Source organism: Palaemon carinicauda, chromosome 1, assembly GCF_036898095.1.
Source record: "Palaemon carinicauda isolate YSFRI2023 chromosome 1, ASM3689809v2, whole genome shotgun sequence".
In the NCBI taxonomy this organism is placed as follows: domain Eukaryota; kingdom Metazoa; phylum Arthropoda; class Malacostraca; order Decapoda; family Palaemonidae; genus Palaemon; species Palaemon carinicauda.
Genome location: NC_090725.1, coordinates 304333649 through 304361187, shown reverse-complemented (window position 1 = coordinate 304361187; position 27539 = coordinate 304333649). Strand labels below are relative to the sequence as shown.

The 27539-nt window shown below is 40.9% G+C and overlaps 1 protein-coding gene and 1 long non-coding RNA gene across 3 annotated transcripts in view; one reads left to right on the top strand and one right to left on the bottom strand.

Moving 5' to 3' along the window:
* LOC137645467 (exosome complex component MTR3-like) overlaps positions 1 to 22667 on the bottom strand; it is an 82527-nt gene extending 59860 nt beyond the window's left edge. The window contains exons 1-2 of the mRNA XM_068378275.1: positions 22511 to 22667; positions 15574 to 15735 (exon numbers count right to left, since the gene is read on the bottom strand). Coding sequence (XP_068234376.1) covers positions 15574 to 15721 — 148 coding nt within the window. The 5' untranslated portion in view covers positions 15722 to 15735; positions 22511 to 22667. The remainder of the gene's footprint in view (positions 1 to 15573; positions 15736 to 22510) is intronic.
* The window catches only part of LOC137658535 (uncharacterized), a 211264-nt gene that overhangs the window by 163498 nt on the left and 20227 nt on the right, over positions 1 to 27539 (top strand). The gene's annotated exons all lie outside the window — the stretch shown is intronic.

The following is a 27539-nucleotide window of genomic DNA, read 5'->3' as shown; positions in this document are numbered from 1 at the left end:
TTCGCCACAAACGAAGGAACGAACTTGAAAGAGATCTCTTTCCACCCCTTCGAATGAGAGACGTCATAACACAGCCCATGGATCTCCCCTACTCTTTTCGCAGAAGCCAAGGCTAGCAAAAAGACTGTCTTGAGAGTGAGATCCCTGTCTACGATATCCTTCATTGGCTCGAAGGGGGGCCACTTAACATCTTCAGGACCCTAGCTAAGTCCCACTGAGGCACCTTAACTGCTTGTGGGGGGCAGGACTGCTCAAAACTCCTGACAAGCATAGAGATGTGTCTAGAGGAACCCAGGTCGATGCCCTTCAGAAGGAAGACTTGACCCAAGGCAGCTCGCACTCCTTTTATAGCTGGGATTGACATTCCTATCTTGTCCCTGAGATCTACTAGAAAGTCTGCTATGTCTGGGACCGAGGCTTTGAGGGGCTTGATGCGCCTCAAAGCGCACCACTTCGTGAAAGAGGCCCACTTCGCTTGGTAGACAGCTGCCGACGACCTTCTCAGGTATAGCGACATCCTCTTAGCCGTAGCTGCTGAATATCCTTCCTTCTTCAGGAGCCGCTCGATAGTCTCCAGGCGTGAAGGCGTAGAGACTGTGGGTTGTCGTGAAACCTGAGAAAGTGCGGCTGTCGTAGAAGATCTGACCTGTCGGGGAGTGGCCACGGAGGATGACTCGCCAGGTCTTTTAGGTCTGCGAACCACTCTCTCTCCGGCCACCAGGGCGCTACCAAAGTCATCCTTAAGTTTCGGGCAGTCCTTACCCTGTTGAGTACTTGCCTGATCAATGTGAAGGGGGGAAAAGCGTATACGTCTAGGTTGTTCCACTTGTGCTGAAAGGCATCCTCCAAGGCTGCCCTTGGGTCTGGGACAGGAGAACAATACACGGGAAGTTGCGCGTTCAGTTTGGTTGCAAAGAGGTCCATCACAGGGGAACCCCAACATTGAATGATGAGCTTGGCTACTTCTGGAAGGAGGGACCATTCTGTCCCTACTATTTGACCCATCATGCTGAGACCGTCGGCTAGAACGTTCTTTTTCCCGGGGATGAACCTTGCCAATAACACAACTTGGTTCGTTTCTGCCCAATCTAGGATCTCTAGGGCGAGATCGCACAATTCCCTTGATTTCAAGCCTCCTTGCTTCTTTATGTACGCTACCACTGTGGCGTTGTCACACATCAACGCCACAGTGTTTCCCCTTAGTAGATCGACGAAGTGCAGGCAAGCTTTCTGGACTGCCTTCAACTCTAGGACATTGATGTGTAGGTCCTTCTCCCCGTCCATCCAGGTTCCTCTCGCCGTCCCGTTGAGGAGATGGGCTCCCCATCCCTGGTTGGAGGCGTCTGTGAAAAGAAGTAACTCGGGAGGGTCGTTCGCGGAGGGCATCCCCTTGAGCGAGTTCGACCGGCAATGCCACCATTCCAGGGAGGGTATTGTGTTTGGTAGGACTGGGATTAATTTCTGGTGAGAGTCCAGTTGGCACCAGAAGTTCTTCAGGTTCCATTGGACGGCTCTGAGTCTGAGTCTCCCCTGGGGAACCAGTTTTTCCAACGACACCAGATGCCCTATTAGCCTTTGCCAGTCCTTCGCCCTCCTGGGTTGCCCCGACAGGAACGGACGAAGGATCTTCATCAGATTGCTTATTCTGTCCTCCGACGGAAACGCTTTCACTAGAAGGGAATCCAGTGTCATCCCCAAATAGGTCATTCTGGTGGAGGGAGATAGGTTCGATTTTTCCGGGTTGATCATGATACCCAGACCCTTGCAAAACTGGAGAAGTTTCATCCCTTGCTCCTTCAAAACGTCCTTCGAGGAGGAAAGAAGCAACCAGTCGTCCAGGTACCGGATAAGGCGTATGCCTCGCTCGTGAGCCCACACTGAGACTGTCGTGAAGACTCTCGTGAATACCTGGGGAGCTGTTGACAATCCGAAGCAAAGGGTCTTGAATTGTAGGATCTGGGTACCCCATTTCACCCGGAGAAACTTTCGACTCGAGGGGTGGACCGGAATTTGGAAGTAAGCATCCTTGAGGTCTATGGTCATCATGTAGTCTTTCTCCCTCAAGGACAGCAGGACCAACTTCGGAGTGTCCATTTTGAACTCTGTCTTTCTTATAAACTTGTTGAGAGCTGACAGATCTATCACCGGTCTCCACCCCCCCTCGCCTTTTCGACCAGGAACAGGCGGCTGTAGAAACCTGGCCCTGGGTGTAGGATCTCCTCCATGGCGCCCTTCTCCAACATGGTGGACATCTCCTCTTGAAGGGCAGCCCTCTTCAACGGGTCCTTGGGTACCAACCACTCCGACAGGCTGGCCGGAATTAGAGGGGGAGGTTCTGCTAAGAACGGTAACCTGTAGCCCTCCTTCAGTACGGACACTGTCCAGGGCTCTGCTCCGTGAGCTTTCCATGCTTGCCAATGTAGTCTGAGGCATCCCCCAACCTGAGGCTTGGGCAGGAGTAGGGGGCCTCCCACTCTATCTCCTCCTGGAGGAGCGGCCTGAACGGCTTCTCCTGGAGGCAGAATAACCTGTCCTAAAGGAGGCCGACGCTGCTGGGGCTCCTCTACGGGGGGGCTGAGGCGCTGAGGCCCAAGAGGAAGAAAAGGCTTCTCTCCTCGTCAGGCTAGGAGGGGCCTGAGGCGCCGCGGCACTGTCTGAGACTGACCTCTTGTAGGGAGGCCTCCTTACCGGCGTAGGCCTGGGCGCGTTTACTTCCTTCCTCTTAGCCACCTTCTCCATGATCTCCTCTAACTCCTTCAAGGGGAACAAGGAGTCACCCCACACAGGAAGGCTCCTCATGGCCGTCGCCTCTCTGTCTGGGACCTTCCGGGAAAGCTTCGCCAGGATGGTGTCCCTCTTGCGAAGCACCCAATTCGCTGACAGGGCGAGGGACTGGTAGGCGAGGAACTTAAGGGTCTTGCCCCCAGAGATGATAAGCTCCCTCAGGAGGCTTTGCTGTTCTGGGTCTGTCAGGTCATAAGTTGCTTGCACACCCACTAGTGTGGAAGCCCACCAGTCTAACCAAGAGGAGACGTGCACTAGGTCCTTAGACATTTCCTCCATCATCGCAGCCTCCGATTGAGAAAAACAAATCAGGGCTGAAGAGGCTCTGTCCTCCGAGGCGCCCTGTCCCAGAATGTCGAGAGCAGGTTCCACTTTGCAGGCTCCTGGTCGTTGTCCCTCTGGCACATAGACCCTGCTCTGTGTTTTGAGCCCCTGGAGCAGCTTCAAAGAGCTCTGCGTCTTGAGAGCTTCGGCATTGCCTGCCACCACTCTATCAACGTGCTCTCGGCCCAGGACGAGATCTCGGGCCACAGAAGTACCAGGGAGGCTTTTTGTTGGACAGGAGCTTGCATCAACCGGGTAAGGCTGGACCTCCAGTAGTCCTCATCGGTAGCAACCGGTTCTTCAATCCTGTGATGTCTCCTGATCAGACTTATTACTTTTCTATAGGCCGAGTCCTCTGTCGGGGAACCTTCCCTACCGTCGGCCGAAGCCTCGACTTGGGCCCGGGGAGCCGGGTCACCGGGCACTCCCACCGGGCGCCTTGGTTCTGGCACAACAGGCACTCCCCTGCGGAGGTACTGGTCTTCCCCGGCGGAGACCTCCGTACCAGGGACGGGGGTTAGGACTGGCATCGCCGAGCCGGCGAGGACTACCGTCCGATCATGCTCTCTGGGGGACGAGGACGTGGATCCCGTGGGCTGACCCGACAGCAGGAACCGTTCCTTAAAGTCCGAGGGCCGCACCAGCTGGGCTGATTCGGCCAGGCTGCCCGTAAGGAAGCACGGTTCCCCCCGCTGGGCGGGGTGAACCGGAGGCTTCGCGGTCTTACGCCTGCCTGCAGAGGCCTTCTCGCGTTTCTCCCTGCGAGGGTCATAACTACGTCTGGAGGATGGTCTCCTTGGCGAGAAATCCCTGGACCGCCGGTCTGGGGAACACTGTATCTCTGACTTACGGGGAACGAATACCCAATCACCATCGGGTGACCTACTCCTCCTGTGTTTCCTCCGTGGAGAGCGGGACCGCCTCCTGCTGTACCTGGAACGGGATCTTGAGCGGGAACGCCTGCTCCTGGACCGCTCCCTCCGGCGCCGATGTTTCCTCCTGGCTTCTTCTCCCGAAGAGAATGACTCCCCACCATCCGAAGAGCCCGACGACACCGTACCAACCGCACGGCGGGCAGAAACGGGGGCCACGGAGGGCTTCGCGACTCGTTGCGTACCCGAGGTGGAGGGTTGCAGGAAGGTTTCTGGAACCTCCGTCAGAGGAGTTGGGAACGAGGGTTGGCGCCCAACACTAGGGAACCAGGTATCCAGGCCCTCTTCCATCCGCATAGGGGACCTACCTGGCGTTTTAGGGAGCTTCCATCCGAAGGTATCACTTACTGCGGAGCCTAACTTACCCTGGGTGTCGCCGCTTGCCGAAGAACCTGAAACACAGGCCCACGAAGGGGGCGAAGACACAGGAACAACATTGCTACATCATAAGGGGTCATCGGAGGAAACGTGCCCCCCAAGCACAAGGGCCGAGTCTCCAGAACTCCCTGACACAGCACTACCAGGCTCCTCACTAGCCCGAGAAGGCCCCGCAACTCCCACTTCACACACACCAGACTCCTGGGGAAGAACGCCCAGCTCTTTCCCCACAACGGACTTACCTCGTCCCCTACTCTGGGTAGGGGAAGGAGAGACAGAAGCCCCGTCGGACCGTCCACTGGGCGACGGTAGCGGCGAAGAGACGCTAGATTTTCTGGGTGAACGTTTCGACGATTTCTTTTTCTTCGTGCCGTATCGCACCCACTGAATTTCACTCCAACCAACACACTCAAAGCACGTATCCGAAGGAGAGCAAACTTTGCCCCTACAGGAAGAGCAAAGGGAGTGAGGATCCACTTCAGGTTTGGAGAGGAACGCTCCACACGATTTTCCGGCTCTAGGCCCAGGACAACGGCGGATCTGCTCCATAACGCACAAACACAAGACACAGGAACGCAGGGAATCAAAGGAATACACTTGGGAAGCACAAGGAAGGGTAGTGAACGCACAGGAACACAAGGGATAAGCACAAGTTACCACGCGGTAAACACGCGGGACACACGAGGCGGACACAAAGGGTCGAGAGAGACGAGAGCGACGTGGTATCACGTCGCGACCAGAGAACTTACTGGCGCTCACGACCCAAGCGGACCTCGACCTAGCGCAAAGGCTATCCTCGGGGCACGTTCTCTTACTCCCGGGTTAGCCCTCCATAGAAAACGGGTTTAGGGTATACAGTGAACCCTCGTTTATCGCGGTAGATAGGTTCCAGACGCGGGCGCGATAGGTGAAAATCCGCGAAGTAGTGACAGCATATTTACCTATTTATTTAACATGTATATTCGGACTTTTAAAACCTTCCCTTGTACGTAGTACTGTTAACAAACCACCCTTTACACCCTGTAATGTACAGAACACTTAATGCATGTACTACAGCACCCTAAACTAAAACAGGCACAAATATTAAAGGCGATTTTATATCATGTGTTTCCTAAACACCTAAAAAGCACGATAAAAAATGGCAACCAATGTTTTGTTTACGTTCATCTCTGATCATAATGAAGAAACAAACTCATTTAGTGTACACATATATGTACGTATGGTTAGTTTTTGCATCGATTATATTGATTATACAGTACTGTATGTTGATTTTTTTATTACCAATGTTTTAGTTTACGTATTTTTCTTAGGACTTCCAAATGAAATCTTTTTCTTTATGACGCCGCCTGAAACGACGGCGTGTACGCTCAGTAAACAACCACGCTCAGAACAAACAAGGCATTTAACACGCATGATGATAGTGATAAATAATGATACAGTACATACAGTATTTACAGTACAAAGCATTTACAAAATATGTTACCTTACAAATATAAATTATACAGTACTTGTACGTAGCAAAGCAGGAAAACAATTTGAGAGAGAGAGAGAGAGAGAGAGAGAGAGAGAGAGAGAGAGAGAGAGAGAGAGAGAGAGAGAGAGAGAGAGAGAGAGAGAGAGAGAGAGAGAGAGAGAGAGAGATTGTTTTACTGTACGTACGTAAATGTAAATTTTAAACAAAAAAAATATGATAGGTTACAACATGTAGACTTTTAAAACCTTCCCTTTAACTTAATGCATACAGTACGTACAGTACTAAACTATAAAACAGGTTAAAGTAAAAAATAAAGATTGTTACTGTACTCACCACGAAAGAAGTTCCAGAAAAACTTGAATGACGATGGCGATGAATTTGCTGCACAGTAGAAATGATGATGATGAAGCTGATGATGTGTTCTACTGTGCAGTCAATGATAGTATTTTACGTCTCTTCAGACGGAGGTGTCTTTTCCTGGGACACCTCTTCAACTTCTTCAATTTCTTCCGAAGGCGTACTAGCAGGAGGAACTGGCTCTTTTTTGCGAGGCTGAAAAAACATTGTGATCGGAAGTTGTTGCCGCTGCTTCTTTTTTCGATCCAAGAGCATCCTGTAGGGAGTCGTGATGTCATCGACCTTGTTGCAGAATTGCATCGCGCGAACCATATCCTCGTCCCACTCTTGCAACATTTCTTTCGCCTCCTTCATATGGTTGCAGAACTTGGCGAGCCGTTCTAATGTTAAGCCCGTTTCTTCTACATTTTCTTGGGTCTCTTCCTGGGTACCCTCACTCTCTTCCTCACTTGCCGATTTCGTCAGGTCTTCGAGATCTGCGTCAGTTAGGGGCTGGGAATGGCAGTCCAACAACTCGTCGACGTCTTCAGTCGTCATGTCGCCAAACCCGTCACCCCCAATTATGGCAGCCAACTGCACAGATTTCCGTATTGCAGAGTGTTGGATTTCCGACGGAGTAAATCCCTTGTCGTCGTAAACAATATCGGGCCACAGCTTCTTCCAGCTCGCATTTACAGTTGCAGGTTTCATCTCTTGAAGTGCCTTTTGAATATTCTGCAGGCACGTGGCTATGGTGTACTGCCGCCAGTACGCCTTCAAGTTGAAGTCTTCATCCTCGTCATCTTGGGCAGCATCCACACACGCAACGAGGTCCGCCAAGGTATTCTTCGTGTAGAGGGCCTTGAACGCCCTGATAACCCCCTGGTCCATTGGTTGAATCAATGACGTGGTGTTGGGTGGCAGGAACTCAACCTGAACGCCCTCACGCGACAGGTCAGTTGCGTGTCCACCAGCGTTATCCATAAGGAGAAGGATCTTGAATGGCAAGCCCTTCTCTAAGAGATATTCATGGACTTGCGGGATGAAACACTGGTGGAACCAGTTGGAGGTCAGCATCTTCGTAATCCATGCCTTTTGATTATGCATCCAGTACACGGGAAGGAGATTCTTATTTTTGTTTTTCAAAGCGCGAGGATTTTTCGACTTATAAATAAGCCCCGGCTTTAACAAAAATCCAGCAGCATTGCCACACATCACGAGGGTAACGCGATCCTTGAATGCCTTAAAGCCAGAGGCTTTGGCTTCCTCTTTGAACAGGAAAGTTCGCGACGGCATTCTCTTCCAAAACAAGCCGGTTTCATCCATATTAAACACTTGTTCCGGCTTGTATCCACCTTCAGCGATAATGTTCTTGAAAGTCTGGTTCACGTAAGTTTCAGCAGCGGCAGTGTCAGCGGAAGCAGACTCCCCATGCAGGGAAACGCTTTTCAGGGCGAAGCGTTTCTGAAACTTCGCGAACCATCCTTTGCTGGCGGAAAAACGTTGTTTCTGACGCTGGGAATCAGTGGAGGTCCCTGGTTGAGGATCATCTACATCATCATCTTCTTCAGCATGGTCGCCATCGTCGTCATGAGGTTCCTTTGCCGCAAAATTCTCATACAAGCTCAAAGCCTTTGTTCGGATGGTGTTCGTATCCAACGCTATGTTCTTCTTCCGACAGTCGGCAATCCACACAGCTAAAGCACCTTCCATGCGTACGATCGTTTTATTACGCGTTGTAACGACTCGCTTCGCTGATCTGCTAAAGGTGATTGCAGCAGTCTTTCTAATGTTCGCCTCGTCCTTCCTGATGTAGCGAACGGTGGATTCGTTGATGCCAAAATGGCGGCCGGCGGCCGCGTAACTTCTACCATCTTTTAACATGTCGAGAAGCGTAACCTTCTCAGCTATCGTCATCATTCTTCGGTGGCGTTTAGGCTCACTACCAGCCTTACTAGAAGCAGAACGCTTGGGAGCCATTGTAACAGAAAGTTCAACAAAAAGTTCAACTTAAAACAGTCGCACACAGCACAGATTCAACTTCACAAACTTAAGAACGTCTACTCAGCAATACGCGGAAAGAGAAAGTGAACGATGCAGTCCCGCGAGAACTCTGATGCTGCGGGTTGGAGATGCGGGCCAAACACCAATCACAGGCTAGATAACAAAACTTGAGTTTTGATTCGTCATCTATCAGCGCTTGAACCAATCACAACCCGTCTTATACAGTACTATGGTGCGTTGATTACTCATAGAAGATGTCCCGCGCACACTGAACGTACGTAGATTAAGTACAATACCGTAATAATAATAAATAATGATAATAATACTGTACAGTAATAATAATAATAATAATGATTAATAATAATAACAATAATAATTTTATTAACAACAACAACAATAATAATAATAATAACAATAATAATAAAAATTTACGTACGTACGCTATTTTACGCCTCTCTCTCTCTCTCTCTCTCTCTCTTTCTCTCTCTCTCTCTCTCTCGTACGCTTACAGTACTTATTCGAAATGTGATTTTTGCAACAAAGAATATTATTGGATGCAGTACTGTACTACGTACGTATACATACAAAAGATTCATGGAAAAGAAGCACATCCATTACAGTACACACCATTCTAATATGGTATGACTGCATCTGATTTGCGTTTCATGTTCGATTTAATTTTACTACGTACTGAATTATCGTATGATCACATTCTCTTTTCGTGTTTTATTTCTTTCTGTGCTGAATTATATATCATATGTAATGCAATGAACAATCAGTAAGAGCAGATATTACTATAATTACAGTATTAATGGAATTACAGGTAACAAAATATCGTATTTGGTTATCTTCAGATTTCGCGGTATTTTCGAATTTTCCGGAAAATCCGCGATATGTATATATATATGGGTTATGGGAAAACCCCGCGAAGTGGTGAATCCGCGATTGTCGAACCGCGAAGTAGCGAGGGTTCACTGTAATACACAAAACTCTGGTCGGTAGAGAGGAGATTACAGGTAACTCCTAAGAAAGTAGTTCGAGGTAAGTATTTGTGTTGGAACAAACTTCAAATTAAAACTACTTCCCATTAATTCTCCGTAACTATGAAACTAGTATACAGAAGGAAACACTCAAATAACACTTTTATCATTATTCTTCTCCAAAAATATATATGGAAACTTTAATAAATATTGACAGCAACATTTTTGGATACCAAAATAAATTATTTCAATACTTACAACTATTTTCACTGCTGTCCTACAGTCCTACCATTGAAGAGAACAGCCTCAACCCGACAAATAATCTTTTTATATCTACAGCTTTCCCAATAAGCATTTCTGTCCTGTGTAGCATTCTCCAGCCAAGTGTGACTACTGTACAGTCTAAAAGGTAGCTACTCTGCAAGTGTGAGCTTTCCCGTTTTCTCATTCACTTTTAATTTGAATTGTATGAACACTACTCAATGAAAGATCTTGCAGTCCACCATTATGCATAAGGAGAAGAGAGGGAATGCTAATGAACTCAGTAAATATTGAAATGATTTTGATACAAAATAAAATTTATTTCAATGATTTTTATCAAAGTTCATTGCTGTCTATCATACTAAATAAATAAGAGTGCAATGATGCTCAAATTACAGTACAGTACTTCTCAATTAGATTATAAGAGCACAGATCATCTCAGGATGGAGTGTTTCAGATCCCTCTGGGTTGTGGGAAGCTACTACAGCACTTCATCTCTCTAAAGACTAAGTGCCCTCTTCTCAACTACTAAATCCCAGTGGGCTCGTACCAAAACCAAACTTACTACTGAATACACAAATAATAAATAAGTATATCTTCCTATTATTATCAAAAGTACTAATCACAAATTACCCCTACAGAGAGATCCTACTCTACACAGGTAATGCACGACAAGGACAGATTTCTATAATGAGTAACTTTTTAACGATTGATTTAATGATAAATTTATACGGCAATTCAAATAAGTTGCTTCTCTACTGGTGGTTATCATTATTATTATTATTTGCTAAGCTACAGCCCTAGTTGGAAAAGCAGGATGCTATAAGCCCAAGGGCTCCAACAGGGAAAATAGCCCAGTTAGAAAAACCAATAGGAAATAAACTAAAAGAGAAGTAATTAACAATTAAATAAAACCACGATAAAACAAATTCATAAATAAGCAATAAAAGTTATAATGTACGCAGTTCTTGTGTAAATTGATGACTGTTGATGTCAGGAATGCCCACATGGTTTTTTTTAAGAAGCCTATAAGGTAACATCACTCCACAAAAAAAGATTCCTGACTGAATCTTACAGCTCCACTGTCCTCTTTGAGTAAACTAGCAAAGCCCTCATTAGGAAAAGGAAAATTTGTATAGAGACCTTACCAATAACCCTTTCTATAAAAGAATCTGAACATGCCTGGGAAGGACCTGCGTGAGGTAGTCGCTCATGGGTCCAAACTCGGGTGGTATGCACTCGAGCATTCATTCCTACAAAGATCCCACTATGACTGAGAGGGCTGCTATTCCACGATACTCTACGCGGAAACTACCGCCAATATGAATAAGGTTTTGAATGCCAAATTCCTCAGATTTACCGAATCCAAATGCTCGGTGGGGACGAGCTCCTCAGGACCTATAGAACCACGTCCACATTCCACCAAGGTTTTTCTTTATAGACTGGGTGTCTCAATGATGAAGGACCTGATTATGTCCTGAAGCATGGAAGTGTTAGCCAAATCCAATTCATCAAGTAGAAGAACAGAGGCCAGCAAGAACACAAACACCTAAATGAGTGGGACCAAAATCTTCATATCATATCCGAGACACAGGAGGATGAAATACACCTGGATCTGCACAACTTGTAGTGATGTAGTGCATGCTTGAGGATTTTCTCTTGAAGACATAAGGAGGTTTTTGTTTAACAAGTGGCAATGCAGTTGTCAGGAGATAAAAGTTTTCTTGGAAGGGTGATCAGTTTGTTTACTAGAAGAAACCACAAATCTAAGAACTACTCCCTCTGAGACCAATGTCAGACTAGAGTGTTATCCTTTCATTATAGGCACTTAGAAATTTAACCACTTGATGGATCATGGAGTATGGAGGAAACCTATACTTGTCCAGATTTGACCCTTCCTTTAGCATTTTATCCACTGCCCAGGGAGTTTTTAACTGGAGAGCAGTAAATGTCCAATTTCTTGCTCAGTCCTACACACTCGGGAATGAAAGGACCCCTCCACTGTTATTATCAAACTTCTTTGACTCAGCTGGTACACCACAATGTTCTGTTTTGCTGGAACAAAGCTGAATAGTTGGGTGGTCTCACTTCTGTCCGAAAATCACCTTTCGCCAACACAAATAGGCTCTGTGACTCAGCCAGCCCTCCATTTCCTGACGTAGGATCAAGCAATGGTGTTGTCCAAATGAAGAAGTACAAATTTCCCTACTACTCAACTTCATACACTCAAAGAGTCCTGAAGACTACATGCATCTTTCATCTCTTTATGCTTATCTGTTTCTCTTTTTAATTTCACAATCCCAAGGTAGTCTCTTCCCATCTCCTCTCCAGGTTATCACTAATGTCCTCTGTCCCAATGACAGCTAAGATGAACTAAAGTTTCATCTTCTGTCTTGGTAGTGAAATCAACTTTTCCAAGGAGGCCATGGTTCTCACAAGGCACATCTCGAAAGGAACCGACACTATCATCATCCTCAAATAGAGAATTTACTGGGCTAGGTACATACTAACTTCTCTAGATTAATAAGACTAACAAGCTGTTGAGTAGACACAGAAGCAATTTAGGGGATCTCAAAAGCTCTTCTATCACTAGCCCAGTAATAGATGTCATCCAGGTTCTGAAGGACCCTTATCCCTAGATGTAGTCACCTTGCTACTGTGGCATGGCCCTTGTGAAGGCCTGCAGATTCATGTTTAAACAGAAACAAAGGCACTCAAAAAGAGGAGAGGTCTATACCCTTCAGTCAGTAGCCTTTGACCTGGTAGTACCTTTGAAGGTGTAGCTGACAGAGGTGTGTTGACAATTGGAGTAGTTATGTCGGAATCTCAACTAGAGGGGCTAACAGATCAGGATACCAGTCGGCATGGAACAATCTTGGAGCCACCAGGCTCATCCAAGTCCTCGCATAATCTACACCCACTTGACTAACAGCCGAATCATGCTAAACGGAGGAAAGGCATACATGTCCTTGTTATTCAATGGGTGCTGGAAGACATCTTCGAACATGGCCCATAGGCCTGGACCTTGGGAGAATAATACAGGGAGCTTCCCATTTAGCCATGTGGTAAACGTGTTAATCCCCAGAGAACCAAATAAAGCAAGAAGCCTCTCCACTACGCAAAAATATGGGGACCACTCCAACCCTCCAACCTGCCCCTCGCAACTGTGTGTGTGTATTTGTGTGTGTACTAGTTCATTCCTCTTCCAACAATTTACCTAGCTGACTACAGTACTCTTACAGTGTGGAACACCAACCAGACTGTCATCAGCTTCATCAGTTCACATTGAGGGCATAAGACTGTCTCCCATTGCTTGGCGATATAGGCCACTATGGTGGTGGTGTTGCTCATTTACACTGCCGAGTGCCTTCTCAAACATTTTTGGCTTGCTTGCAGTGCTAGAAAGGCTGCTTGCATTTTAAGAAAGTTCAAGTGCAGATGCATTTCTTCTCATGACTAGATACAAGAGACGACCAAGTTGTTTAGCCAAGCGCCCCACCCCTCCTTCAAAGCATTTGAGAACAGTTGCATGTCTGGAGGCAGAGTTGAGTGGGACTCCCCACCCTGGTGAGGTTTTCCTCATTCAGCCACCAGGAAAGATAAGCCAGAATTTCCTGTCGAACCAGAACAGGAGATCCCTGTCAAATGACTAGTGATCGTTGAAGGACCAATGAATAGATCTCTGGTGACAACGGCCTTAAGGAAAGAGTTTCTTCCGTGATGAAACGTGGCCAAGAAGACTCGGCCAGCAGGAGTCCACCATCCTGGAAGAAAGGTTGATGGAGGATCAAAAGAGGAGCATAAAGTGTATGGACACATGCTGCTTGGTGCAGGGCAACGACTCCCTCTTTAACAACTATGGCCGGCCTTCCTCGACCTCTTTGACCTATTCCTCTTCTTCTTAGAAGAAACAGAAATGGAGTTGGAGGATTAAGTGGAGTAGGAGGAAAAACAGTATGCATGCTTTCTCTCCTTCCTGGCTCTCACTCCAGGCTTTGCAAGCAGAGAAGTCGAGGTCTGCGAAACTTACGACAATGACGCTCCTCCTGGGGGGGAGCCAACCACCAAGGTTTGTCCAACTGGAGCCATAACACTGGGATACACTGTCACGGAGGAAAGGGAAGGCACACTCACAGCGCCTCACTCCTGCCACAAAAGGCACAGACACAGACGGAGCACAATTTACAGGCCCTGGTACCCTAGACACAAGGTGATGGTGACAAGGGAAGAGGAGGAACACACTGGTACCTGTCAGGAAATGGGATAAAATTGGGCACTGCAGCAAAATGCTCTTACTGCCATAAGGCTGATTTACACCCAAACCTGGGCTTGGCACCACCTAATGCCAGCAAATGCCAGCACCAATTTCACCAGCACAGGTGTCACTCTACAAGCCTTCACAGTCCTCTTGGGCTAGGGGTGGGAACCAACAGGGTCCCTGTCACTGGAGGCACCACCAAGCCTTTCACCACTGGCATTAACGAGGGGGACAATGGCACTGGGTTAACCGGGGAAGAGGTAGCCTTAGTTAGCAGCTCGCTCATCAAAGTCAGGGTGGGCCAACCTGAAAGACCTGAGGAAGCCCAAGCTTCCTTAGATCAAACTGGTCATCAACGGTTTGCACGGACAGGTGAAGAGCTCCTAACTTCCTAAGGGGTGTGACAAACACTGGGGTTACTCCACACACAACCAAAACCTGAAAAACCCACAAAAGATGATTCGAGGCCTCTTTGCTCCTGATGCATACTCCTCAGAGACAAAATTAGGGGAAAATGCACAGGGGCAGTAGCAGCAGACGCACTCAATGAGGCAATCGAAGCAGCACAAGATTCCTTCTGTATCCTCTTGGGCATTGCCAAGACAAACACCGGTGATGGCTTAGCTTTCTTCTTTCCCTTCAGGGCATACTCCTACCATGACCTGTACTTGACACATGGAGACGATAGCACACATCCCATGGCAAGAATTAATCGCTTGCTTATTCACTTCCATTTTGCAATCCACAATAAAGAAAATGAAAAGTTTGAGGAGGAGCTGGCAGTACATCTGTACTAGCCAGCGGCCAAACTGGCGAGGTTCCTACTATATTAACGGATTTACAGTATAAATTAAGGCCTTTGGGTCAGCATTGGGGTTGAAAAGGCCACACAGCACTGGTGCAACTGGGGGAAAATCCTGCTGTAGTATCATGAAGTAAAAGTTGTGAGGTTGAATATGAGAAAGAAAAAATCTGGAATGGGGGTAAAGCATAAGGCTAAAAAGCGAGTGCATTTAGGGTCCGGAGTGATGCTGCAAACACCCTAGTTAATACCCAGTGCACTGAATGAGGTACTCTGATAGTACTAGTCCCCTTACTCAGGAATTCCTTTACTAAAAAGGTAGTTCCTCAAACAAGAACAATAATTAAAACCACCTTATAGCAATCACATATTTAATTATTTACAGGAAATTCCTGAGCAATATTTTTTTTGGGTATTTAGAAGAAAGCATCTATGAATTTGCCTTAATTGAAAATACACGAATGCTAATATTATATGTTTGAAAATTCACTTGTATTACTGAAATCTCCTCAAAATTAGTAATTTAGCTCTCCTCCGAAAAGATCTCTTCAAGCAATTATTGTTATACAATACTAATATAAGACCAAACCTAAACAGAAAAAGGTAAATATAATAAAGTGCTGTCAGTTATATAAGAGCAAAAACAGGACAGTTTTCCATCATACTGTAGAGTAACAAAGGAGAGTGGCTAAAGGAGACCAGATACTACTGAGAATGCTTTCCTGTGATTGGAGTTTTGTAATGAGTAATGCTAAAGGTTTTATGCTTTTTTTGGTCAAGGCTAAGCTATACAAAGGTTGGGTCTTGGAGGCAACATATTTGCATACTTTTAAAATTTGCTAGTACAGTACTGTACCTATGTTAGCTAATCCACATGAATGTTACAGGCTGGCTGCAGTGTATATATACTATACTTATTCTTTCTAAAATCACACAGAGAAGGGGCATCTATATACAGTAGTCTTTAATCTAATAAAATCAGTACAGTATAAAGTATTGTACATAGAAACCAGAAAATTTAAAATATCTGCAAAACCTACAAAGTTTTCGAGGATCTATGGCTGATCGTCCATCTATACGCATGCCATCTGCACCTAGGAAAGGCTTCTTTTCCTTCTGTTGGAATACTGTGTACGAGATAGACTTTTCAGGGCCTTGGATACGACGGGAATCACGTCCTGTAGCCATCTTGATAATTCATCCTGAAAATTTCAAATTTTACCATTATAAAATCAAGCAATTTTTTATACTGGATAAGCTTAACTATATTACAACATGAATATCAGGTAGCTGCAAGGACTAGTATCCAATTTACCAATACGGATCAGTCTTACAACAGTTACACAAAAATAATGGGAAGCATAAAATTATTAAAGCTTTAGTTCCTTAATCGGTGGTTCCTATCTTTCGTTAGTTCATGGCCTCTAAAATTGGATTGTATCAATCAGAGCAATTAATAAGGTTTTGAACTTTTGTTTGGGAGGTTATTTTCAAAATAAAGTCAGTCTTTATACAGTACAGTAATAGTTAATAACACTAAAAATTTAAATTTATGTAAGAATGAAAGTACAGCAGTAAATATAATTCGTACAAAATAAATGCTAATATCCGTAGAGAAAATCTTTGAAAAATTAATAAAATTTTCTTGAGAGAGAGAGAGAGAGAGAGAGAGAGAGAGAGAGAGAGAGAGAGAGAGAGAGAGAGAGAGAGAGAGAGAGAGAGAGAGACCATGGATTTTAATTCCTCTGTAACTATATCATGGATACCTTAATTCATCTACCTTACTTTGAATTCAATGGCCATTTTGAGCTTGCCCTTAACAGATTCCAATTCTAATAGGTCAAAGATTTATTCAGCTTTTGTATATGAACAAATAACCTATTACAGGGCAGTTAAATGATATCTTGAGAATAACTTTGTATCTATACAGTTATTGTACGTACACAGTCAGTTGCCAAAACCTCAGAAGTGTGGTAACTGCGATGGTGACCGTACAGTACTTGAAGGGAAGACCATCATGTATGGAGGTCGCTACAAGACTCCAACAGTTCCCAAGTCAAAGAACCATTTAGAATTTTATTCTCACACCATAAAAGACTGATTTCTTCAATCATGTCATAAATTATGATAGGACCCAATAAATGATAAAAGTTCAATACTGTATAAATTTTTCTCATTCAACCTTTGTAGATGAAGAAAGTTTTGTTGAGGTGATGGATGACTGATATAGCAGTCCTGGCACTGAGGTTGAGATTTGACACTTTAATAATCAAACATTACTATATAGGGGTGCAAAGATCAAATTCAAGTTTGGTTACCGTATTTGGGGGCATTGAAAGTGTTCGTATGTTGATTTGTTGTTCCTCTTGTGGAGATCAATGTTGATTTCAGACAAAAAAAACACTAATGCCCATTACCTAAGATCAAATGTATATTTTGTTCATTGGGAACTTATAGGATCTGCCTTGCATGGGTATACCCATCAAACTATAAATCATTCTTCGGAGTTTATCTTGGCAGATAACAGGAATACTGAATTCACATTCAGAATGTTGAATGCTTATGAGGAGATGGGAAGCAGTAGATTAAGACAACCAAGCATAAATATAAAATTTCTTTACCAATCTCTGGCTAAGCATTTGAATATTAAAACCCAGTAATTTTAAACTAAGTTCATGCCTGTATTTCTATCTATATTAGAAAAGGACTTTCACCGGGCGTCACAGGTCTCTCCCCAGAAATAGATTTTTCCTTCGTCAAAATCCCTTTTCAATAGCAAGCATCAAAACTAAACCCACAAGGGACTCAAAAAGCCCAGAACATACATAAGTGTCAATTGATGACCCACGCCCTAGGGATAGACCCAGCAATTTATTCTTTTTTTCTTTCTTTAGACTAAAGGGATAGGTTATGGGCTTAACAATACAGAAGAACTAGATATCCTGTGTTGATTGGATTAAGGAATGTGAAGTGTTGGTGTAACCCTTGAAAAAGATGATTATTCAGATATATTTTCATAGTTTGAGGTTATTGTGACCTAAGGGACATATACCCTCCCTTCAAAACCTATATATATCCAATAAAGGTGGATATCAATCAACATCATACAAAACTAAAATACAGTACTCCTAAAATCGCATATTGAGCCATGTTTATAATTAACTGTACGAAAGTATAAATCTACACAATTTTCATGTCAATTTGTATTCTTATGTTACATTACACTCAAATTCTGTGTAACCTTTCCAATTTAGACCCAGTTCAATATTTGTCACAGTTGTTGGGATGGAATTTTGCTTCAAATTTTGACTTGCTTTCAGGTACAGTATTTCATAGTTTAAAATTTAATGAAAAACTCCCATAACATTTATATAGAAACATTTAGCATTAGCCAATATTATTGAGGTAGGCCCAGCCTAATTACAAGAGTGCTCGGGCCTTGCAAGCAGTACAGCACACATAGTAATGCTACATGAAAGAGAATAACTAGCTTTGGATATGTTACAATGGTTGCCTGACCAATATTTGTCAAACCACTCATAAATACAAAAACTGTCATGGAGAAAATGTTTTAATCGATAACCTGCGTGGGCTGCAATAGCTTTGAAGTATTTTTTTTTTCAGGAATCAATATTCAAATAGAACAGTTTCCATACTGACATTTAGATAGGTTTGTAGGCTGAAAATATGCCAAGACCCATCCATTCAATGTATTTATGATCTTTGCAAATTCACAGGATGCACATTACAAGACAATGTACAGTACATACCCCAAACTAACCTGACCATAAGTTCAGTGTCCTTACAAAGACAGATAAAAATCTATTTTATTCCAAAAAATATTACTGTACAGAACTTTAAACTATCTCAGTCCTCAGTTCTCTTTGAAAACCTTTGTTTCATGACATTTTTAGTGTTGGTGAGCAATAAATAATTCATAGTAAATATTTGAAGATTTTTGTTTAATATTACCAAGTAAAAACTACCCTTACACTGGTAATTAATAAATAGCAAACTCTAACTTTCCTTCCTAACCCAACCAATGATTCTGTGTCTTTACTCATCACAGGAGGTTTGGTATACATTCACTCGAGTCATCCAGCAATACCAAGATGTACAAGGAGTGGGAACACAGCAGCATGGGGTTGGCTGAAGAGGAACTTATTTTTCAATATTTGCTAATGACAGCAGACAGGTAAAGATTTACCCACAGTAGGCTTAGTCCAACACTTTCATACCTAAACTGACCTAGGACACATTACCTATCATTCTTTATAGAATCTTTGACCAGCAACTAGTTTAAGTAATACCAAAGAACCCACATACACTATCTAATAGTCTACGTACTTCATTTTTATTAATTTGGGCACGTTGGGCCAGATATTGTTAGGGAGGCCCTGGGCTGACCGCTAAGCAGGTTAGGATTTAGCATCTTGAGTTTGCTTGGGTAGGCTATATGATAGTTTAGACCTACAGTTTTTACTGCTATATTCAATGCTATAACAAATTCATATAAAATAACAGTTGTTCAGTTGCAGTATGCCCTTGAATATCATTCAAATCAACAGCATGACAGCCTATGATATATGCATGACAGTACGAATCCTAGAGAACTTGGCCCACCTCAAGACAACTCAGTCTGCAGCAATTCTATTTTTATTATTCTTTTTCCTTTTTTCTATATATAAATACTCGGTGTACAAAGACTTTATATAATTTATTTACATGAGAAAACAGCATCAATTTACACATCAGAAACATTAAAATCCGAATTATTTACGACTGCAAAATTTAAATGGCAGAAGTTATGGCAAGCTGGCTCTAACTTCTCGGGAACAAAACCCACAACAATACTCTGGCATGATGCAGACTTTTGCAGACGTAATTTTAAGAAGTTATGATAATGATCATAACATCTAGACTGTGCCTTGTATAGCCAGTAAAAAAATATACTACTCAGTTATAATACCTACATTTACAAAAAACTCTCGAGATACTTCGATACAGACTGGTACTTTGTTACTCTTAATTCAAATTGCCTATACATTTTTACTTGATCGAATTAAGGAATAGATAGTACAGGTACTAATACTACTAAATAGAATGCATCAGTTCAAAAATAGGAATTCATTGTCAATAAAACTTTCATTTATTCTACTAAATAGAAAGCGACAGTCTTAAAAAAAAAAATTCTTTGCCAGTAAAACTTTTGTCCTTTGTCATCTCTGCCTCACTGGAAATACTTGAGCTTGAACTGTTATACAATTTTTTCCTTCACCTAAAGAAGCATAATATTAAATAACAAACAAAGCACTTATTTGTTAATAATTCTGATCTTAAGGTTTCTGACGTGTAAATAGGGGGGAGCCTTAGTATTTGGTTGAGACAGACTGGGTGTAAAATTTCAGAAGTTAAGACTAAAAAACAACATTTTAAAAAGGGGAAACAAACAAGAACACCACCTTACCCAAGGTTCCCCACCTAACCTAAAAGCCCTATCCTTACCCACTTACCTACCGTGGGGGTGCGACTGTCATATCCTTTGCTTACCCTAGGACTGTCTGCTTTCCAACCAGCTTCACTCCTGGCAAGGTAACACTAAATCATATGTTGTAAATCATAAACTTAGCTTCACATTTTTGTATCATATTTCCGATTAAGCTAAAAAAAAAAAAAAAAAAAAAAAAACACTTTCTCCATAACGAAAATTGATCTGACAAGTAATAAAGTTTACACCTCTCCCAATGAACTACTGTACATTCACCTAGAAATGTTAAATACGCTACTGACAGCAAAAAAAAGTAGAATCAAAGCAAAAGATGAGGAAATAAAAATGGTAAAGGAGAGTGTCAGAGCTATAAAGAAGAACGAGAAAATTGCTTAGACAACCTAACAGGAGAAAAACAAAGCTAGATAGTTTTTAGTGGCATATGCAACCTCACCATCATTGCGAGCTAAGGATGAGGAGTTTGGGGAGCCTAAAGGTCTTCCTACCAAGTCACCAGCAGCCGCTATTACCTGGTTCGGCGTCAATGGCCTTATATGTCAGGATGTCAGAAAACTTTAAATCAATCAAGCAATCAACCATTGGAGCCTTTGTATATAAGCGGCCAGTTCCTCCTCTTTACATGAAAAATGTGAATTTTCTTCTCATTTTCTAGTCGTTTGTAAGGCGTACAACAAAAATTGTCCGTTTGTCTGCAAAACCTTGTTATTGCTCTAAGAATATTAAATTTTTCCTTGTTTCCTTTCCTCACTGATCTATTTTCCCTATTGGAGCCCTTAGGCTTATAGCATCCTGCTTTTCCAACTAGGGTTGTTGCTTAGCTAGTAATAATAACAGTAATGACGAGAACACCACATAACTCAAACTTCCCCACCTAACCTAATTTATGTCCTTACCTACATACCTAACGGAGGGCTATGTTCCCGTGACTCCCCTTACACTATGGTTGCTTTATCATACATAAACTGCCTCTTTTGTCCTTTTACCTGATTTTGCAAAATATCCTTCTTTGTTTTTTTTATTATATTTCCCTCTTTGCAATTAAAGTCGCACATTACAACTTCTTTATCTGTTGTTTGCTATCAGTAAATCTTATAATGGTCTATTCATATTTTCCAATTAATCTGCTTTCGCTTTATTTTCATGTGGTGAAGAAATTACTCCTATTTTAGCTTTTGTATTTCCATTATGAATTTTAACCCACTGAGACTGCAATCAACTATCCTCCACCATTTAATTTTCTATTATTATTAAACATATTATACCCGTCTATATTCAGCTTTTTTTTTTTTCATCCTTCAAGTGTGTCTCAGTGATGCAGATTACAACTGGTTTCACTTTTTCTATCATCTCTAATGAGTCCAATAATATTTTGCACCCCTTGCTTTAATGTAGTAAATCTTGAATGATTTTACCGTTTAATATATTCAATCTTTTATTACTCTCCATTTTGTTTCCTCATTATTATCTACAGGGAGTGCTCCACACTGGCTTGACCACCCTGTAGTATCATTGAGATTGGTTGTAGGCTTTAAAAGGTTTAAAGATTGCTCATGAATGGCAGAGGCAAGAGACAGTGACAATGGCCTAGATACTGACCATATATACATATGATCAACACCCAAGCTCCTACTCCACCAAAATTAGCACCAGGGAGGGCCAGGTAATGGTTGGGGGTGTATGTATGATAGCAGCCACCTACTAGAAAATGGGAAGAAAATTCACATTTTCCATGTAAGAAGGAGAAACTGGCCACTTATATACAAGGGCTCCAAAAAAAAAAAATAGATGCTGTCGTTAATTGGAGATTTAAAGGAACCCTGAAGCGAGAAATCAAGGACTGTTTAGGGAAGAAAATGAGGAAGGTATTCATGGCATGGCAATAGATGAAGCCTTTGTATACCAGCGGCCAGTTCCTCACGCGTTCATTAAAAATGGACATCAACTAACCTAAACTTCCCCCCCCCCAACCTACAAACCGTGTCCTTACCTACTTACCTAACAGGGGAGCTAACGCCCCTCTGCGGACCCCTAACACTAGCGTATTCAAAGTTATCCATAATGATACATACAGGTGGCTGCTATCATACATACACCCACTGCAGCCTTTGTATATAAGTGGCCAGTTCCTCCTTCTTACATAGAAAATGTGAATTTTCTTCCCATTTTCTAGTAGTTTTAAGACGTACTAACCTACAACCTGTGTCCTTACCTACTTACCTAATGGGGGGGGGGGGGGAATAACGCCCCTCTGCGACCCCCTTACACTACCGTATTCTAAGTTACCCATAATGATACATACAGGTGGCCGCTATCATACGTACACCCCAAAGGACAATTATAAAGTAAAAACCCATTATTATTGTGCAATCCTACTCGAAATGACTTAGTGATTGACAGGTAAAATGACAAACAGATAATTTATGATAGTAGCCTCGTCTCGTTTAGGCTTCTAAGAATATGATTCTTACCAAACGTATCAAGAGAGATTCCAAGGTCCTTAAATATTGCGATTAGAAGAAAACGTCGACGTTTGATGCGAATTCCTCAACACTCGTGTATTAAACGTTTGATATTAAAAGAAACACGTTTTACTAGTTTGTTTACGTTTTCAAGAATGAACACAATCAACGATAGTATTTACAAAGTAATGTTTCTTTAACGAGATGTAGAAAAAATAGAAGATTTTGGTGTGTTGATTAATATTGATAATATATGAAATATATTAGATTAAAATTATATATTTTAGCATGTATTAAAAGGCCCATGTCTTCCGTAAAATAAATTCAGAAACACCGCATAAATTGGCTGGATTTTAAAACGCAGCCCACCAGGTTTAGGTTCCTCTTTAGGAACGAGGTATAGCCTTTGCAACGGCGTCTCTAGTGATCATGCGATATACTTACGTTTTTAGTTTTCTTTTATATCATTTCTTTCCTTTTTTGCATATCTGGTATAAAGAAAATATTTCTTCCGCTCTATATTTATTTCAACTAAAATTTCCCTTGTAGCCTATACTGTATTCTTTTCAAATATTTAAAATACGGGACAAATGGTGTCCCAGGGAGGGTCGACAAGGGACAAGGGACAAATGTCATAAATATGGGACAATCCCATTATATACGACATGTATGGTCACCCTGGCTCTGAACAGCCTCACAGACCCCAACACTAGGCTAAATATCTCAAATGCATACATTTGTGATACTCAAACTTTTTTCTTTTAATGTTAGGTGACTTAACCTACATGATAATACAGTATCCTAGTCTGGTTGGAAGTTCTCAAAAAAAGTTTTTGACCCTGATCACCAAGTAGGCCTACACCTATAAATTTATCTAGAATCAGGAAATTAATTCACAACCTGTTTGTCAACCAATAGTTTGTTGAAGAGACATGCACTTCACTAGGCTTGGTTAGGTTAAGAATTTGAGAGTTGAAGACTGAACATTTTACATGTAGGTTTGTTCATCAATTAGCTTTGCTGATGCTGTTTTTTTGGTTTCTTAACAGTTCAAGTATTCCAGTTTATATTATAAAAGAAACATAAGAATACAGGAAAGTTTCACCCATGGCCAAATGAAATTCTGAATGTGAAACTTTTTCTACGGATAAAACCACTCCTGTATTCTGTATTTTAGCCATCATTTTAATAACGTTTGAAACAAAACAAAAATATAGAAAAGGAAATTCAGGAATATACATAACCTATACATTGCTGTTTATTGTGTATTTATTCTTTTGGGGCTTCTGATTTTCGTTATAAAATCAATAAATATGAACTAAAAATTTTCAACCTTATCTCAAAAAATATTAAAAATTATTATGACTATGATATAATGATAATAATAAAAATTACACAAAAATGCCTTTCTCATTCCTAAAAGAAAAATGTGATTACTGAAGGGAAAGTCTATAATAATTGATAAACAAACCTCTGAATGATATCTAAAATATATAAGTAATAAAAAAGGTATTCTCAGGCTACTTAAAATACCAATTAATGAATAATTATATGTATTAAAAAGAAAAAAATAAACTTAGCTAGAGCGTTTAAACGAAATTCATCGCGTGAATCTAACTCGTTAGCCAACAGCAACTCATAGCCCAGAGGATCCCTCTCACGCTATGCATTTTTAGCGGGAAATATCTGGCGTTTCATTGGCTGATTCTTTCTCAGCTCTGATTGGTGGGTGTATGTGACGTCACGTATTTTTATTTTGTGAATGAATCTCGCTGGGTAGTGGTGAAAAACCTATACTTATCGTAAATAAATTATGTATGAAAAAATTACATTATCTATAGAAATAAGCAGAAAATGCCATTTAATTTTTAACAGATAGACAATTGGACACATTAATGGGTATAAAATATACAAATACGTCAATATTCGAAGGAATACTTGCCTGTGTTCTGGCTACGATGTTAGATGTTCGTGTGTTTGTCTGTGAAGCTGTAGTAAGCGAAGGTAACCGCCAATCATGGCTGAGGAAGTCGTAGCCAATCAGAAGACTTTAATTTACCACTGCGAGAGCGTTCCGTAAATTTATGAGTTACTGTTTGAAAAACATACCCAAATTGTCATAAAATCTTATTTAAACGCTCTACCTAATGCGGACGGAACTGAAGATTTTCTATTTTTATGTGAATTAGTTAGTTATATTTTTTCAAAATGTATAGAAACAGTCCCTAATAGAATATTTTTATAACATTTTATTTCAGGAATAATTATTACCAAAGCATTATCTTTATAAAGAAATATGTCGTGGTAAGGTTTAAAATACCAACAATATATACATATTTCCGATAAATTGCGTCTTAAAAAATTATAACAATTATGGACACAAACTCAAAACAAATGTAGTAATAAAATGGAGTTGATTCGTTCGCCAACATTAGCCCATAATTGAGAAGGACCCTCTCCGTTACACATTTTAGCGGGAAATATCTGTTATCTCATTGGCTGATTCAACCTCTGTTGTGATTGGTGGTTGTATGTGACGTAATGAAATCGTATTCATGAATAAATTCAGTACATATTTCAGATATATTAAGACTTAAAAAACTAAAGATTTTATGGAAAAAATCAAAATCAGTTGGTAATATAACAAAGAGGATGAAAGAGTGCATTTAATTCGAATCCCAACAGCAATCCATAAGACAGAGGAACCCTCTTACCTTCTGCATCTGTTTAGCGGGAAATATCTGGCGTCTCATTGGCTGATTCGTACTCTGCCATGATTGGTGTTTGTAGGTGACGTCATGCAATCTCGTATTTTATGAATGAATTCAATTCGGTAAGGGTAAAATACTTATACTTATTTTAAATAAATTAACAATTAAATATTAAAATTTTTATGAAAACAAGCTCATCATATTATTAATTTGACAATTCAATATATAATAGATCTTGTTCAAATGTGTAAACTAATTAAATACGTAATTTTTGAAGGCATTGATCAACCGAGTTTTGGCTACGATGTTAGAGGCGTATGTGTGAATTTGTAAACAATGGTAACAACCAATCACAGCGGAGAAGATACAGCCAATCAGAGGACTGGAATATCCCGCCCAAAGAGAGTTCCGCAGATTTATGAGTTGCCGTTTGAGAAATTTGCCAAAATTTTCATAATATTGCTTTTAAACGCTCTAGCTATCAGGGAACGGAACTGAATATTTTTCGTTTTTAAGGAAATTACAGATATATTTTCTTCAAAATGTATACAGACAGTCCTCATAAGATGTTTTAATAACAATTTATCAGAGGGATACATTCTAATTATCAAATAATTATTTACTTTAAAAAATACGTCTTTCTGACGTCACAAGGAGTAAGATGAACTTTTAGGCTTGTCTAACTGACTGATTAATTCTGTTTGCTGGTTTGAGTGAGGTATTGAGTAACACGTGGAAAATATTCATTATTCAAATCAATACTATTGTTTTTATTGACCTTTTACAGTGAATAAAATACAGTACATGACTGCAATTTGTATTTTGTCACATTTCAAGTATAATTGAAACCATTCGAAGGAACAACTGACTATTTTGATTACGATGTTAGATATGTGTCTGTGAAGCTATTAAAGGCAACAACCACTCACAGCTGAGGAAGTTACAGTCCGATCAGAGGACTGAAATGTACCGCCATGATGAGGGAGTTCTGAGTTTAATTCTACGTTGATGTACGATAAACTAACCATTATTCTAATTTCTAGCTACTGGCGATGTAGCTGAAGATTTTCTTGTTTTTAAGGGAGATATATTTTCTTTAGAATATATAGAGGCAGTCGTTTAAAAGTTGCCTCATAATATATTAATATTATGAAATAATATTACCAAATATATTACCAAATCATTATTTTCATTAAGAATACGTCTTTGGGATGTCATAAGGAGTGGAATTAACTTTAGTTTATCCTAACGATTGATTAATTCTATTTGCTGGTTTGAGTAATACGTAGCTAATATTTTGATATCATTATTACTATTATTATTAGCTAAGCTACAGCCCTAGTTGAAAAAGCAGGATGCTAAAAGCCCAAGGGCTCCAACAGAGAAAATTAGCCCAGTGAGAAAAGGAAATGTGCGTGTGTGCAAGTGTTTTTGTGTGCGATTTTGATAGACGTAGCATCGTATCAAGGACTCTTAAACTAACATAAAAAGAACAGAGGATTTCATAAAATATTCATGTGTATATATATATATATATATATATATATATATATATATATATATATATATATATATATATATATATATAATACACACACACATATATATATATACATAAATTATATAAACAAATACATATACAGTATATATACAATATATAAAAATATATATATATAATATATATATATATATATATATATATATATATATATATATATATATATATATATATATATATATATATATATATATACATTTAAACAAATATATGTATATATACATAATTATATATATAAACAAATATATGTATATATATGTTTATATATATATATATACATTTATATATATATACATATATATATATATATACATATCATATATATACATATATATATATGTATATATATATATATATATATACACACATTTATGTACTGTATATGTATGTGTACTGGTATGTATTTGTATGCATGTATGTGAGTGAGTGTCACTGTGTGTGTGTATGTTTGATGAAGAGAGAGAGAGAGAGGAGAGAGAGAGAGAGAGAGAGAGAGAGGAGAGAGAGAGAGAGAGAGGAGAGGAGAGAGAGAGAGAGGGAGAGGAGAGAGAGAATTTTTTGTGAATGTATGTGAGAGAGGGAATGTAGGTGTTTCAGAATATTTGTATTATACATATGCATTACACATACATAAAGCACATTAATGAATAGTTTCTCAAATATTTGGTGCAAACCTTTATAATTAGGCCAGACTATTCAGTAAGCAAAGGGAAAATGAACCGTAACCAAAGAGAAGGCTACAATGTAGTACTGTCTGGTCAGTCAAAGG